The 15,628-nt window shown below is 43.9% G+C and overlaps 1 protein-coding gene across 2 annotated transcripts; it reads left to right on the forward strand.

Moving 5' to 3' along the window:
• Positions 1-195: 195 nt before the first annotated feature.
• On the forward strand, positions 196-15,151 carry PUSL1 (pseudouridine synthase like 1). Of its 2 annotated transcripts, XM_066334143.1 has the most exons (8): positions 196-310; positions 1,390-1,447; positions 3,445-3,632; positions 5,013-5,162; positions 6,968-7,141; positions 10,792-10,846; positions 13,620-13,782; positions 14,840-15,151. In XM_066334143.1, the coding sequence occupies exons 1-8, from the start codon at positions 252-254 to the stop codon at positions 14,875-14,877; spliced, it is 885 nt and encodes a 294-aa protein (XP_066190240.1). In that variant the 5' UTR covers positions 196-251; the 3' UTR covers positions 14,878-15,151. The 2 variants fall into 2 exon arrangements, with proteins under 2 accessions (XP_066190240.1, XP_066190241.1); XM_066334144.1 differs by lacking the exon at positions 6,968-7,141.
• Positions 15,152-15,628: the final 477 nt, after the last annotated feature.

The following is a 15,628-nucleotide window of genomic DNA, read 5'->3' on the forward strand; positions in this document are numbered from 1 at the left end:
GCTTCTGTCCCCGTGTCCCGCTTCTGTCCCCGTGTCCCCGCTCCGTGCCCGCTTCTGTCCCTGTGTCCCGCTTCTGTCCCTGTGTCCCCACTCTGTCCCTGTGTCCCCGCTTCTGTCCCCGTGTCCCCGCTCTGTCGCTGTCCCCGCTCTGTCGCTGTCCCCGCTCTGTCGCTGTCCCCTCTCTGTCCCTGTCCCCGCTCTGTCGCTGTCCCCGCTCTGTCCCTGTCCCCTCTCTGTCCCTGTCCCCAGCCATGGTGTGTGGCCCTGCCCGGTACCTGGTGTTCTTCCAGTACTTTGGCACCAGGTACAGGTACGTGCCGGGCCCCGACACCTGCGGGAGCCCCGGGGAGCGGGAGAGGCTGGGACTGGGATAGAGCCTGGGGATGTGGGGAGAGCTGGGACTGGGATAGAGCCTGGGGGTGGAGTCTGGAGAGAGCTGGGACTGGGATAGAGCTTTGGAATGTGGGGAGAGCTGGGACTGGGATAGAGCCTGGGGATGGAATCTGGAGAGGGCCGAGTTAGTCCTTAATTCTTCAAAATTAATATCTCAATGGCAGAATTTGGAGAAAGCAGAGTTTGGGGATAGAGCTTGGGGGTGGAATCTGGAGAGGGCTGAGTTTGGAGAGAGCAGGGATTGGGAGAGCAGGGATTTGGATAAAGCTTGGGATAGAGCTTGGGAATAGGATTTGGAGAGGGCTGAGTTTGGAGAGACAGGGATTGGGATAGAGCTTGGGAATAGGATTTGGAGAGGGTTAAGTTTGGAGAAAGCAGGGATTGGGGATAGAGCTTGAGGATAGAGCTTGGAGAGGGCTGAGTTTGGAATTGGCAAAATTTGGAGAAAGCAGAGTTTGGGGATAGAGCTTGGGGATAGAATTTGGAGAGTTTGGGGAATTTAGAGAAGAGCAGAGTTTGGGATGGCAGATTTCAGGGAGGAATGGATGAGAGCAGAGTTTGGGAAGGCAGAGTTAGGAAAGAGCAGAGTTTGGGAAGGAATGGATGAAAAGTTTGGAGAAGGCAGAGTTTGGTCAATTTATGGCATTCACAAGTCCTGGCCACCAGCTCCTGGCCCTAAAATAGATTTCCCTCAAACTAATTTAATTTATCTGCCTTATTCTCCCGTCAGCATCTGTCTCAAGAGCAGATCCAAACAAAAAGAACAGTTGAAGGATCATTTTATTTCCAACATCCCTTCTTGAAAATAACCGCTTTTAATTTTAATAATTTTAACAAGTTCAGTAACCAATAAGGCACTTTTCCTGCCCATTCCTGACTCTTTGATCCCTGCAAGATCTGTGGGAAGATCCAGGAAGTTCTGGATTTGTTGGTGGCCTCAGTCAAGTCCCTGGATGTTGGCACACATCAATAAATTGTGTTGTTTTTGCTCTGCAGTGGGGTTATGGAGACCAAGAGTGATCAGGCCCTGGTTGGAGTCCAGAATTATTTGGAGGTAGGTCCAAATTGCTAATCCCACTTTCCTGAAAATGAAGTTTTTAAGGTCACATTGCCCAGCTCCAGAAATGACCAGAGGTAAATCTCATTTCGAGGTGGACACCTGATCAAACCAACAGAGCGCTGAACGCTGTAAAGCTCGAAACAAAAGACTTTAAATGGTGTCATCACACAGATTCTGACCTGAAAAAAAATCAGTGAGGCTTCACCAAGGCCCTGAGTCTGGTTAGAGCTTGTGGCTTTGCCTCTCCTTGTCCTTAAAACCGCCTCAGTTCTGCTTCATGTCCAATTCCCTCGTGGATGCAGCAGCTGGATGCTGTCTCCTCCCAGGAGAGGATGTCCCTGACAGAGCTTTGCACAACAAAGCACAGCAGGATGTCCATTGTTCTGTGCTGCTTCCATGGGTTTTTGTTATTTTTATTTTGGAGTTGTGTTATGCCAGCGAAAAAAAAAAAAAATAAAAAGGATGATCTTGTTATTCCTGCACTGCTCCCAAAGATTCCCTTGGAGCTGGGAATGGTTTGAGGAGCTCAGATGCTGTTTGGGCTGGCAGTGAGTGTGAGCAGAGCTGTAAAAAAAAAAACCCCATTTTTACACCCAGGAGCAGAGAAATTGGGTCACCTGAGCGTCACAACCCAACCTTGAATTAAAATCGGGACTTAATTACAAGCTGCTGTCGAGTCTGGTGCAGGGCAGGAATCAAAAGGAAGCTGAGTTATTATCCCTCTTATCTCAGGAGCATCGTGGAGCTCAAAGAGAAGCTTTTGGAAGATGAGAGGTTTGTGGAAAGGCTGATTTGTGCAGCTCAGATGTGAGCTCCAAATGGAAGCATCAGGAAAAGAAAAAATAAAAAAAAAACCCAATTTTGGTTGTGTTCCCAGCCCCTGGCAGCTCGGGTACATTTTATTTTCTCTCTCCTCCTTTTGTTGCCTTTTCCTGGAACATTCCTGAGATCCCAGAGCCCTGAGCTGCTCCTGCAGGAGTCTGGAAGGGATTTGTGAGTCAGCAACTCCAACTTTATGGACTCTTGTCCCGAATTAAAACCCGATAAAAACCCCTCTGGGGGTGGGGATGGGAAGGAAAAGGAAATTCTGAGTCGTTCCTTTGGGTTTTTTCTGCTTTCTTTTGTGGTTTTTGGGCTATTTTTCCCATGTTTCACTTATTCCCCTGCAGTGATTTTCACTGGATTTTCTGTCTGGGGGCTGGATTTTGGGCTGGAATTGGGCTGGAATTGGGCTGAAATTAGCTGGAATTGGACTTAAATTAGCTGAAATTGAGCTGGAATTGGCTGAAATTGGGCTGGAATTGGCTGAAATTGGGCTGGATTTGGGCTGGAACGGGCTGAAATGGGCTGGAATGAGCTGAAATGGGATAAAACGGGCTGAAATTGAGCTGAAATGGGCTGGAATTGGCTGAAATGTGATAAATTTGGCTGAAATTGAGCTGGAATGGGCTGAAATGGGATAAAATGGGCTGAAATTGGGCTGGAATGGGCTGAAATGGGATAAAATGGGCTGAAATGGGATAAAATGGGCTGAAATTGAGCTGAAATCGGCTGAAATTGGGCTGGATTTGGGCTGAATTGGGCTGAAATGGGATAAATTTGGCTGAAATTGAGCTGGAATTGGCTGAAATGGGCTAAATTTGCCTGAAATTGGGCTGTAAAGGGCTGAAATGAGTGACCCTCTTGTCTTTTTTCCCTCTGTTCCGTGCCCTTAGGGAAGCTCACACCCCACAGGGCAGTGGATAAAGAGACAAGCAGTTCATTTTAACTTTTATTTTATCCACCTCAGGAATCTCCCCTGGCACTTTGGATGCTCTGCATGACACAATTCCAGGGCCAAGAAGCTGAGAAACCCCATTTTTCAGGAGAAATCCCTTAAACAACGCTTTTTTTTTCTCCATAGTTTCTTTTCCAGCTCCAAACTCCTCTGGGAACCAGCAGGAGGATTTTTTTTGGGTTTTTTACTGATTGACCCTCTGTTTTGGTGGCAGGAGGCAGCTCAGAAGCTGAAGCCCAGTGCTCCCATCAAATTCCACATCTCCAGCAGGACGGACACCGGTGTCCACGCCCTGGCCAACGCCGCCCACGTGGACATCCAGAGGGCTCCAGGAAAAGCTCCTTTCACTGCCCAGCAGCTGGTCCAGGGGCTGAATTACCACCTCAGGCCTGAGCCCATCCGGTGAGTCAACAGAGAGGCCAAAAATCCCTTTATTTGGGGTTTTTTTTTTGGAGGTTTTCATGGTTCGGAGATGATCCCGCGCCTTCGTGCGCAAGATTTATTTTTTTTCCCTGTTAATTTTTTTTTTTTCTCTCCCTTATTCCTTTTTCTGTTTCTGCTGCTGGTTTGGCATTTTAAAAATCAGGTTTTTTTGGTGGTTTGGGATGATGTGCTGGTAGCCCTAAAAACAACAAAAAAAAATAAGAGGAGTTGTGGTATTTTGGTGTCACCACGCAAAGGTTGGATCCCACCAGAGTGGTTCAGTTTTTGCTCCTTGAGGGGTTTTATTTTACATCAAACCCGGGAAATGATCATGAAATCAGCAGTTCCTGCCTCAGTGACAGAAATAAAACCAGCACACCTCGAGGGGGTTTCAAAAGGTGGGTGGAATTTTGGGAATTTCGGGAATTTCACACCTTTTTTTGGTTTTCCTTCCCCGAGGTCAGCTGTCACTTTGTGTCCCCACACAAAGGTGTGGGTTTGGGGCTTCAAATGTAGGTTGAGGAGGGGAAAAAAAAAAAAAGAAAAAATCGATACCCCTGGTCCTTGGGGAATTCTCTCAGTCTGGGATCTGTAAAAGCAGGAGGAGGAATTGTCCCTTTGGCACAGATGTTCCCTCAGGGGCCGTGGTGACAGTGGAGCAGAGACTGGGCAGAAATAAGAAAATAAATTTTATATTTATTGAAAGGCTTTTAAGGGTCCCGATCCTTGGGGAATTTTCCCCTCTCAGTTTGGGATTTGTAAAAGCAGGAGGAGGAATTGTCCCTTTGGCACAGATGTTCTCTCAGGGGCTGTGGTGACAGTGGAACAGAGACTGGGCAGAAATAAGAAAATAAAGCAGGTATTTATTGAGCAGAGCTGGAGAATAAATTAGATATTTATTGAAAGGCTTTAAGGGTGCTCCTGATCCTTGGGGAATTCTCCCCTCTCAGTCTGGGATCTGTAAAAGCAGGAGGAGGAATTGTCCCTTTGGCAGAGATGTTCCCTCAGGGGCCATGGTGACAGTGGAACAGAGACAGGGCAGAGCCAGAGAATAAATTTGATATTTATTAAAAGGCCTTCAAGGATACCCCTGTTCCTTGGGGAATTCTCCCCTCTCAGTCTGGGATCTGTAAAAGCAGCAGGAGGAATTGTCCCTTTGGCACAGATGTCCCCTCAGTGCCACTGACCTGGAACAGAACAAAGAAAACCAAATATTTATTTCCTTCTTCAGCAGAGCCGAAGAACCAAGCAGCCATTTATCCAAACCCTTTCCAGGACACACCTCCTCGGGCAGCACAAAGAGCCCTGGACCCTCAGAGATGTGACCCAAACCCCGTTTTTGTCCCCTGTGTCCCACAGCATCCTCAGTGCCCAGCGGGTGCCTGGCACCTTCCACGCCCGTTTCTGTGCCCTCTCCAGGACCTACGTCTACAGGCTGCTGCTGGGCTGTGCCCACCACTCCCAAATCCCTGTCTTCGAGAGGGATCTCTGCTGGGCCCCTGCAGGAGGGTGAGTTTGTCTCCTTCAGCGAGGAAAATTGGGGAATCGGGGCTGTGGAGTGGGAAAAAAATAAAAAAAAAATATTGGGATCGGTGTGGCTTTGCAGAATTTGCCGATAGGAGGGGACAAGCCGCAGGTTTCAACTTGGAGAAATGGGAATTTTGGGTTTCAGGAGGATAAAACACCTCCAAAGCAGCAGTTCTGGGGTTTTTGTGGCTGCTTTGGGGAAATCCAGTTCACCTCTGCAAATGTCAGAGACGTCAAAATGCCTCATTTTTAAGTTGGAGAAATGGGAATTTTGGGCTTCAGGAGGATAAAACACCCCAAAGCAGCAGCTCCGTTTTCTTTGTGGCTGTTTTGGATAAATCCAGTTCCCTCAGAGGGCTGAAAAGCCTCATTTTTAAGTTGGAGAAATGGGAATTTTTGGCCTCAGGTGGACAAAACAGCAGCTCCATTTTCTTTGTGGCTGCTTTGGGCAAACCCAGTTCCCCTCTGCAAATTTCAGAGACGTCAAAACGCCTCATTTTTAAGTTGGAGAAATGGGAATTTTTGGCATCGAGTGGACAAAACCACTCCATTTTCAGCAGCTCCATTTTCTCGTGGCTTTTTTTTTTCCCTGATCTTTTTTTGAGTTTGATCAGCTGCAGAGAATTTGTTTCTTTGCAGGCAGGAATTGGGCAGAGCTGCTGGAGCGGGGAAGCAGAGCAGGGTGAAAGTTTGGGAAGAGCCTGAGGCTTGGAATTCCTCAAATGGGCTCAGTTTGGCCCCTGGGTTTGGGGTTGGGAAATGCATTTCAGTGTGGGCTTGGTGTGCTGGGTGTGAGCCTGGCTCAGTTCATTGGGGTTTGAGCCTGGTGACATTCCTTGGGGTTTAAACCTGCCTAAATTAATTTTGGTTTGAGCCTGGTGTCATTTCTTTGGGGGGCTTAATTAACTTTGGTTTGAGCCTGGCTCAATTCATTTGGTTTTGAGCCTGGCTTAACTCATTGAGGGTTGAGCCTGGCTTAATTCATTGGGGTTTGAACCTGGTGTAATTTATTTGGGGAGCTTAATTAATTTTGGTTTGAGCCTGGTGTCATTTATTTGGGTTTGAATCTAGTTTAATTCATTTTGGTTTGAGCCTGGCTTAATTCATTGGGGTTTGAGCCTGGTGTAATTTATTTGGGGAGCTTAATTAATTTTGGCTTGAGCCTGGCTTAATTCATTTTGGTTTGAGCTTGGTGTAATTTATTTGGGTTTGAGCCTGGCTTAATTCCTTGGGGTTTGAGCCTGGCGTCATTTATTTGGGTTTCAACCTGGTTTAATGCCTCGGGGTTTAAACCTGCTTTAATTCCTTGGGGTTTGAACCTGGGGTACTTTATTTAGGCTTGAGCTTGGTGTAATTCCTTGGGGTTTAAACCTGGCTTAATTCATTTTGGTTTGAGCCTGGTGTAATTTATTTGGGGGGCTTAATTAACTTTGGTTTGAGCCTGGCTGAATTCCTTGGGGTTTGAGCCTGGTGTCATTTATCTCGGGGGCTTAATTCATTTTGGTTTGAGCCTGGGGTAATTTATTTGGGTTTGAGCCTGTTGTAATTTATTTGGGTTTGAGCCTGGTGTAATTTATTTGGGTTTCAACCTGGTTTAATGCCTTGGGGTTTAAACCTGGCTTAATTCATTTTGGTTTGAGTCGGGTGTAATTAATTTTGGTTTGAGCCTGGGGTAATTTATTTGGGCATGAGCCTGGCGTAATTCCTTGGGGTTCAAACCTGCTTTAATTCCTTGGGGTTTGAGCCCTTTCCCCCCTCCTCCTCCCACCTTTTCCCCTTGCCTGCAGCCCCCTGGACATCTCTGCCATGAGGGAAGCAGCAGGATTCCTGCTGGGAACTCACGACTTCAGCACCTTCCGCTCGCTGCACTCGGAGAGCCGCCTGCAGAGCGCGGTGAGGACGGTGCTGCAGCTGGAGCTGCTGCCTGCCCGCGGGGCCCTGGCCGCCCACTACCTGCACAGGTGACCCCCAGGGCCCGGCCTGGCCGGAAAAAACTCCTGCCGGTGGTTTTGGGGTTTTTAAAAATTGATTCCTTGCTCGCCCCGTGATGAAGTTTTGGTGAGCGACGGCTCGGCCAGGATATTTCTCCTCATTTTTTTTTATCAGTTTCCTCCTTTTTTTTTTTTTTTCCTCAATTTTCTCTCTTTTTTCTCAATTTCCTCCTTTTTTCCCCCTCAGTTTCTCCCTTTTTTTCTCAATTTCCTCCTTTTTTCCCCCCTCCCCCTCAATTCCCTCCTTTTTTTTTCCTCAATTTCTCCCTTTTTTTCTCAATTTCCTCCTTTTTTCCCCCCTCAATTTCCTCCTTTTTTTTCCTTAAATTTCCCCATTTTTCCTCAATTTCTCCCTTTTTTTCTCAATTTCCTCCTTTTTCCTCCCCAAATTTCCTCCTTTTTTTTCCCTCAATTCCCCCTTTTTTTCCCTCAATTTCTCCCTTTTTTCCCTCAATTTCTCCCTTTTTCCCTCAATTTCCCCTTTTTTTCTTCAATTTCCCCTTTTTTTACTGAATTCCCCCCTTATTTTTCCTAAATTTCCCCCTTTTTTCCTCAATTTCCCCTTTTTTCCCCTTTTTTCCCCCATTATTTCCCCTCAATTCCCCTCTTTTTAATTCTATTTATAAATAGAATTTCTAACTTTTTTTTCCCCCAAGTTTGGTGGCAAAAAAAGCTCATAAATAAAATTTCTAACTATTTTTTTTTTCTCAAGTTTGGGGGAAAATAAACTCATAAATAGAATTTCTAACTATTTTTTTTCTCAAGTTTGGGGGAAAATAAATTCAAATAGAATTTCTAACTATTTTTTTTCCTGAGTTTGGGAGAAAATAAACTCATAAATAGAATTTCTAACTAACTAATTTTTTTTTTTTTTTTCCCCCAGCCTCATCTAAGGAGGTTTATTTGCTGTCCCAGCAGGATAAAAACTCCATTTCTGTGTCACATAAAGCAGCTTTTCTTCCCAGTTCTTCCTTTCCTCTCTGAATTGGCCACTTGTCTGTCCGTGAAAACCATTCCTCCCATCACTCCCAGTTGCTCAGCAACGCTGGAACTGGAGTGGAGTGGCCCCAAAAATAAAAATAAAATAAAATAAAAGCTCAGGATGTGCCCCTACTCCGTCACTTGGCATCTTTTATTCCCTGCAAGGTGCTGGAATTTTGCTGCCAGCTGGAAAAAAAACCCCAAAAAATCACAACTGGATTTTTTTTTTTAATCTGTGAGATTGACAGGGAAAAAAAAAAATCAAAATTTCCCACTTGACAAAAAGAAAAAAAAGGAGAAAAAAAAATTGTTTTGTTCTCTTTTAAAGCTGATGGGATTTTTTTGTTTTTCCTGAGGGGTTTGACCCTTCTTGTGGGACTTGGTGGGTTTTAATGCAAAGGGGCAGGGAAATCTGGGATAAGGGAGGTGGATGCAGCTTGGAGAGAGGGGGAATTTGGCTTTTTGGGGGAAAAAAATGTCGTTTTGGGCAAGCAGCAGATGTGAGCTGAGCCACGGCCTCGGCGGGAGGGAAGGGACAGAACTCCTCATCTCCAGTTCTCCATTTCCAGTTCTGCATCCCCAAATCATTTCCAGTTCTCCATTCCCAATTCCAGTTCTCCACCCCCAGTTCTCCATCCCCAATTCCCCATCCCCAATTTAAATTCCCCATCCCCAATTCTCCGTTTCCCATTTCCAGTTCCAATTCCCCATTTCCAACTCCTCATCCCCAGTTCTCCTTTTCCCAATTCCAATTCCCCATTTCCAATTCCCAATTTCCCATTTCCCAGTTCTGAATCCCCATTTCCAGTTCTCCATCCCAAATTCTCCATTTCCAATTTTCTGACTCAGATTTCCCAGTTCCAGTTCCCCATCCCCAGTTCTCCTTTTCCCAATTCCAACTCTCCATTCCCAATTCTCCATTTCCCATTTCCAACTCCCCCATCCCCAATTCTCCATTTCCCAATTCTAAATCCCCAATTCTCCATTTTCAATTCCCCATCCCCAGTTCTGCATTTTCCAGTTCCAGTTCCAATTCCCCTTTTCCAATTCTACGTTTCCAACTCCCCATCCCTAATTCTCCTTTTCCCAATTCCAATTCCCCATCCCCAATTCTCCATTTCCAATTCCCCATTTCCAACTCTCCATTCCCAATTCTCCTTTTCCCATTTCCAATTCCCCATTTCCCAATTCCCCATCCCCATTTCCAACTCCCCATCCCCAATTCTCCATTTCCAATTTTCCAATTCCCCATTTCCCATTTTCAACTCCAATTCCCCATCTCCAACTCCCCATCCCCAAATTCTCCATTTCCAATTCCCCATTTCCAGTTCCCTATCTCCAGTTTCCAATTCCCCATCCCCAATACTCCATTTTCCACTTCCAGTTCCAATTCCTCTTTTCCAATTCTCCATTTCCAACTCCCCATCCCCAAATTCTCCTTTTCCCAATTCCAATTCCCCATCCCCAATTCTCCATTTCCAATTCCCCATTTCCAACTCCCCATCCCCAAATTCTCCATTTCCCAATTCCAGTTCCCCATCCCCAATTCTCCATTTCCAATTCCCCATTTCCCAGCTCTCCATTCCCAATTCTCCTTTTCCCATTTCCAATTCCCCATTTCCCAATTCCCCATCCCCAATTCTCCATTTCCAATTTTCCAATTCCCCATTTCCCATTTCCAACTCCAATTCCCCATTTCCAACTCCCCATCCCCAAATTCTCCTTTTCCCAATTCCAATTCCCCATCCCCAATTCTCCATTTCCAATTCCCCATCCCCAATTCTCCATTTCCAATTTTCCAATTCCCCATTTCCCATTTTCAACTCCAATTCCCCATCTCCAACTCCCCATCCCCAAATTCTCCATTTCCAATTCCCCATTTCCAGTTCCCTATCTCCAATTTCCAATTCCCCATCCCCAATACTCCATTTTCCAGTTCCAGTTCCAATTCCCCTTTTCCAATTCCCCATTTCCAACTCCCCATCCCCAAATTCTCCATTTCCCAATTCCAGTTCCCCATCCCCAATTCTCCATTTCCAATTCCCCATTTCCAGTTCTCCTTTTCCCATTTCCAATTCCCCATTTCCCAATTCCCCATCCCCAATTCTCCATTTCCAATTTTCCAATTCCCCATTTCCAACTCCAATTCCCCATCTCCAACTCCCCATCCCCAAATTCTCCATTTCCCAATTCCAATTCTCCATTTTCCATTTTCCATTTTCCAATTCCCCATTTCCAATTCCCCATCCCCAATTCTCCATTTCCAGCAGCACCTGCCAACCTTTTCCCCCCAGGAATATCCAAACTCAGGGATTTATCCCAAAATCTGAAATAAAACCCATCTCAGGGCTGTTCCCTGCACTGAATTTTCCGTGTCTCTTTAATTGTCCCCTTAATTAAACGAGGCAGGATGGAATTTTGGGCTGCTCATGCCTCTGTGCACCTCTATTTGTGCCTGTTTTTTTAGATATTTATTGTGAATATCAAATTATTCTGCATTTTTATTTGTCTCAGATGCTCTGTCAGCTCAATTAGGGCACTGCAGGTTAATTACCCTCACTCACCTATGACTTGTGTGTTAAAAAAAAAAGTTTGAAATTTGATTTAAATGCCATTTTTTTGTCTTTTTTTCCCCCCAGGGAGCTGGAGTTCTGGGAGGTGAAGGTCAAGGGCAAAGCTTTCCTTTACAAACAGGTAAAAGACCCGAATTTTCCTGCTGCCACTGTAAAAATTTGATGATTTTAGCAAATCTGGGCTCTTTATTTGATCCAAAAATCTCCTAAATTCGTGCCTAAAACCCTCAGAAAATCAAGTTGGGCGATGGAAAAATTGTGTTTTCCACAATCCCTGCCCTTGGAGTGGTAAAAAGTTCTTTTTAATGGTTTTTTTCTCAGTGGATTTGAGCCTAGGAAAAGCTGCCTGGATTTTCACTTTTTGGTTTTTTTTCTGGGGGGAAAAAAAGGAAAAAAAAAAAAAGAAAAAAAAAGAAAAAGAAAAAAAGCTTTTTTTTTTTCTTTTTTTTTTTTTCTTTTTTTTTTTTTTTTTTTGTATAAATTACAGGAATTATCCCTCTGCTGTGAAACTCCCCTAGATTGATTCTCTTGGAATAAAAAAAAATTCCAAATTATTTCCCTTTTTTGGGTGGGTTTGCTGTGCCCTCAGCTCTTCCAAACTTCAGGAATTATTCCCAGCTTTGACCTCGGAGAGGCAGGAGAAAGTTTCATTATTTTTGGTAATAAAAGGAGGCGTTTTGTGGGAGCAGCAAACAGCTATTTTTTTAATTCTGTTTTGACATTTTTAATTCTGTTTTTGACAACTTTTGTGGGTTTTTTTTTTTAATCCCAAAAATAAACTCAAACAAATCTCTGGAAGCTCAAGGCAGAGAAATTCGAGGAGGGCAGAGATTTGGGGCCAAGGTGACATGGAAATATTTGCTTTTAGCATTTTGAGCTTTAATAGGGTTTTAAAAACAATTTTAATAATTAATTTTATGTTTTAAATTATTTGATTCGAATAATTAATTGTTACTTTATTGTTACTTTAATGGTAACAATAATGATTTGAATAATATTAATAATTTTTAGGAATTTAATCTCGCTTTAACCTTTAAAAAGGGGAAAACCAGGAGGAAGGGGAGCAGGAATTCCTGATTTTCCCCTCAGGTGGGGCAGGAACAGGGATTTGAACACCTCAACTTCAGCATCTCCTTTTCCCTGAACCCCAAATCCCAAACTGGGGGTTTTATTGGGAAAAAAAACAAAATTTAAAAAAAAAAAAAAAAAAAAAAAAAAAAAAAAAAAAAAAAAAAGTGAAACCACCCCAAGAGCTGGATGTGGATTTTTTTAAAAAAATCAGATTAAATCCCAAATATCCACATATTTAGGGGTTGGAATGTGGAGGCTCCAAGCTCCAAATCTGTGGATATTTGGGATTTAATCTGATTTTTCCTGCCTCAGATTCCCCATCCCAGGCGAAGTCGTGCAATGACCTCTAGTGAGGGTGGATAAAATAACAGAGAGGGAGAATTTCAGTTCTGGGCTCTCCAAAATCCCAAAATTCCGGATGAAACCACCCCTTGGATTGTTGGATGGGTTTTTTTTTTTTAAGGGATAAGCACAACCAGGTTGTTCAGTGGGCTTTGGTTTATTCCTTTTGGGGTTTTTTTAATGAATTTAAAATGACAAATTCAGCCCAGGGATTGATTCATTGCAGTGCTCCAGGAAGGGTTTTGGAGGGTTTGGAAAAATCCTGAGTGGAGTGAAGGTTTGTGAATCCAGGTGAGGGAGGGAAAATTGGGGATGGGAAAATCGGGGATGGGGAATTGGAAATGAAATGGGGATGGAGAATTGGAAAAAAATTCAATGGAGATGGAGAATTGGAAAAAAATTCAATGGAGATGTAGAATTGGAAATGAAATGGGGATGGAGAATTGGAAATTAATTAAATGGAGATGAAGAATTGGAAAAAAATTAAATGGAGATGGAGAATTAGAAGTTAAATGGGGATGGAGAATTGGAAATGAAATGGGGATGGAGAATTGGAAATAAATGGAGATGGAGATGGAGAATTGGAATTGAAATCGGGATGTGAAATTGGAAATGAAATCGGGATGGAGAATTGGAAATTAAATGGAGATGGAGAATTGGAAATAAACTAAATGGGGATGGAGAATTGGAAATTAAATGGAGATGGAGAATTGGAAATAAACTAAATGGGGATGGAGAATTGGAAATAAAATGGGGATGGAGAATTGGAAATGAAATGGGGATGGAGAATTGGAAATAAAGTGGGGATGGAGAATTGGAAGAGGAAAATCGGGGATGTAAAATTGGAAAATAGTTGGGGATGGAGAATTGAAATGGAAAACTGGGGATGGAGAACTGCAGGTAGAGGATATCAGCATCTCCCTTCTAAAAAAAGTCTAAAGCAAGGCCCAGGCTGGAGGTGGTGATGGTGATAATGAAGGTGATAAGGTGATAATGAAGGGGATAATGAAGGGGATAATGAAGGGGATAATGAAGGTGATAAGGGGATAATGAAGGGGGTAATGAAGGGGATAATGAAGGGGGTAATGAAGACGCAGCCAGGAAAAGGAAACACGCAGCTCTAAAATGGCAGACCCGAGGAGGAGCCGTACAAAACAGTCCCTGGAATATGGAAACGAGTTTATGGGAAAAAAATTACGAATATTCAACAGATTGATACAGTAAAAAGGCTGTTTAAAGGATGTTTCTGGTGTAGCAGAGTGTGAGTTGGCTGAATGCTTATTTTCTTTTTTTCCTATCTCCTAATTGTCTCTTTTTCTATCCAACCTATTTCTTAATTTCTTCAAATTGACGTAGAAAACGAACCTTTTATTTCGCACTTTCTGATGTTTCATTTCACACTTTCTAATGTTCTATTTCACACTTACCAATGCTCAAAAGGTTTTTTTTTTTTGCACATTCGAACGGGTTTTCCCCCGCAGGTGAGGAGGATGGTGGGGGCCCTGGTGGCCGTGGGCCAGGGGAAGTTTTCCCCCCAGCGCATCCAGGAGCTGCTGGAGCTGAAGGATTCCCGAGCTTTTCCCCCTCACTCCATGGCCCCAGCCTCGGGGCTCTTCCTGCAGTCCGTGGAGTACAGCCAGGAAGGTGGGTCAGGGCCGTGGGGTATTGGAGGGGGGAAAAAAACAAAAAAAAATTGTTGGATGTTTTATGCTTCAAGTGATTATTGATTGAGAGAGAGAGAGACAGCATCAGTTATCCCTTTCCACTTCTCCCTTTCCACTTCTCCCTTTCCACTTCTCCCTTTCCACTTCTCCCTTTCCACTTCTCCCTTTCCACTTCTCCCTTTCCACTTCTCCAACCCAATTTTTGATCCCAAATTCTCTCTCCCCCCTCAGCTCTCCCTTTCCAGTTCCAATTCCCCAGTTCCAGTTCCCCCATTCCCAGTTCCAATTTCCCAATCCCAGTTCCAGTTCCCCATTTCCCCATTCCAATTCCCCATCTCCCAGTTCCAGTTCCCCATCTCCCAGTTCCAGTTCCAGTTCCCCATTTCCCAATTTCAATTCTCCATTTCCAATTCCAATTTCCCAATCCCAGTTCCAGTTCCCCATTTCCCAATTCCAATTTCCCAATTCCAGTTCCAATTCCCCATTTCCCAATTCCAATTTCCCAATTCCAGTTCCAATTCCCCATTTCCCAATTCCAATTCCCCATTTCCCAATTCCAATTCCCCATTTCCCAGTTCCAGTTCCCCAATTCCAGTTCCAATTCCCCGTTTCCCAGTTCCATTTGGGAACACTGGCTGGGTGATCAGAACCCATTTTATGGATAAAAACATAAATAAAAACGTGGATAAAAACGTAGATAATGCAGACAAAAACGTGGATGAAAACGTGGATGAAAACGTGGATAAAAACATGGATAAAAATGTGGATAAAAACGTGGATAAAAACGTGGATAATGTGGATAAAAACGTGGATAAAACGTAGATAAAAAGCTCCCCAGGCTCAGCAGAGCCCCAGGGGCTGTGGAAGAACCCAGCAGGGAAAAGGAGGAGCAAAGAGGAGCAGGAATTCAGCCCTGGGCGTGGTTTTGTCCCTGTCCCTGCGGTGGGAAGAATGAAAAACCTCACCTCGAGTGTTTCCAGGTGCCTGCAGGAGAATCCAGCCCTAAATCCACCTTTTCTTTCTTTCTCCTGTCCCAGATTTGGCCCCTCCGGGGGCAGAAGAGGAGCTCAGCTGATGTAAAACCACTCACTGCCTGCAGGAGCTGCCAGGGGTTAAAAAAAGGGGAAAAAAGGAAATTTTGTGCTGCTCTTGTGGTCCTCTCCTCTCCTCAGCTGATGGGACTCCTGTAAAATCATTCTGTGCCTGCAGGAGCTGCCAGGGGTTAAAAAAAGGGGAAAAAAGGAAATTTTGTGCTGTTCTTGTGGTCCTCAGCTGATGGGACTCCTGTAAAACCATTCTCTGCCTAAAGGAGATGCCAGGGGTTAGAAAAAAAGGAAAAAAAAAGGAAATTTTGTGCTGCTTTCGTGCTCCTCTCCTGACAGGACTCCTGTAAATCCATTCTGTGCCTGCAGGAGCTGCCAGGGGTTAAAAAAAGGGAAAAAAGGGAATTTTGTGCTGCTCTCCTCAGTTCTGCTGCCTCACCCCCATGGGGCTGGTGGGTGGGATTTATTTTCTATTTTGGGGTGATTTTTCTTGCTGTGGGTTGTGTGGAGGAAGGCAGCACAGAGAGCTCCTTAAAATAAAATTATAAATCGCCTGAAAATAAAATTACGTATATTTTTTTAAATAAAATCGTTTTCTAGTTATTGTGTGCTATGTATAGATTTTATATAGGGCTGTATTGTAAATATAAGAATTTATATTATGTAGTTATAGGTTTATAGCAAATGTGTTGTTATCTATTGTGTATATTTTTATAGATAGTGAATTGATTTTTAAATAATTTATTATATATGTATATAAAATATACAATATAATATAGAATA

Source organism: Sylvia atricapilla, chromosome 22 (assembly GCF_009819655.1).
Source record: "Sylvia atricapilla isolate bSylAtr1 chromosome 22, bSylAtr1.pri, whole genome shotgun sequence".
Taxonomy (NCBI): domain Eukaryota; kingdom Metazoa; phylum Chordata; class Aves; order Passeriformes; family Sylviidae; genus Sylvia; species Sylvia atricapilla.

Bases quoted from the DNA above. Each gene is read 5' to 3' on its own strand.
- PUSL1 (XM_066334143.1), top strand. From the start codon at position 252: ATGGTGTGTGGCCCTGCCCGGTACCTGGTGTTCTTCCAGTACTTTGGC. The intron at 7,142-10,791 runs GTGACCCCCAGG...TTTTCCCCCCAG, and splicing joins GCCGCCCACTACCTGCACAG to GGAGCTGGAGTTCTGGGAGG. The intron at 10,847-13,619 runs GTAAAAGACCCG...TTTCCCCCGCAG, and splicing joins AAGCTTTCCTTTACAAACAG to GTGAGGAGGATGGTGGGGGC.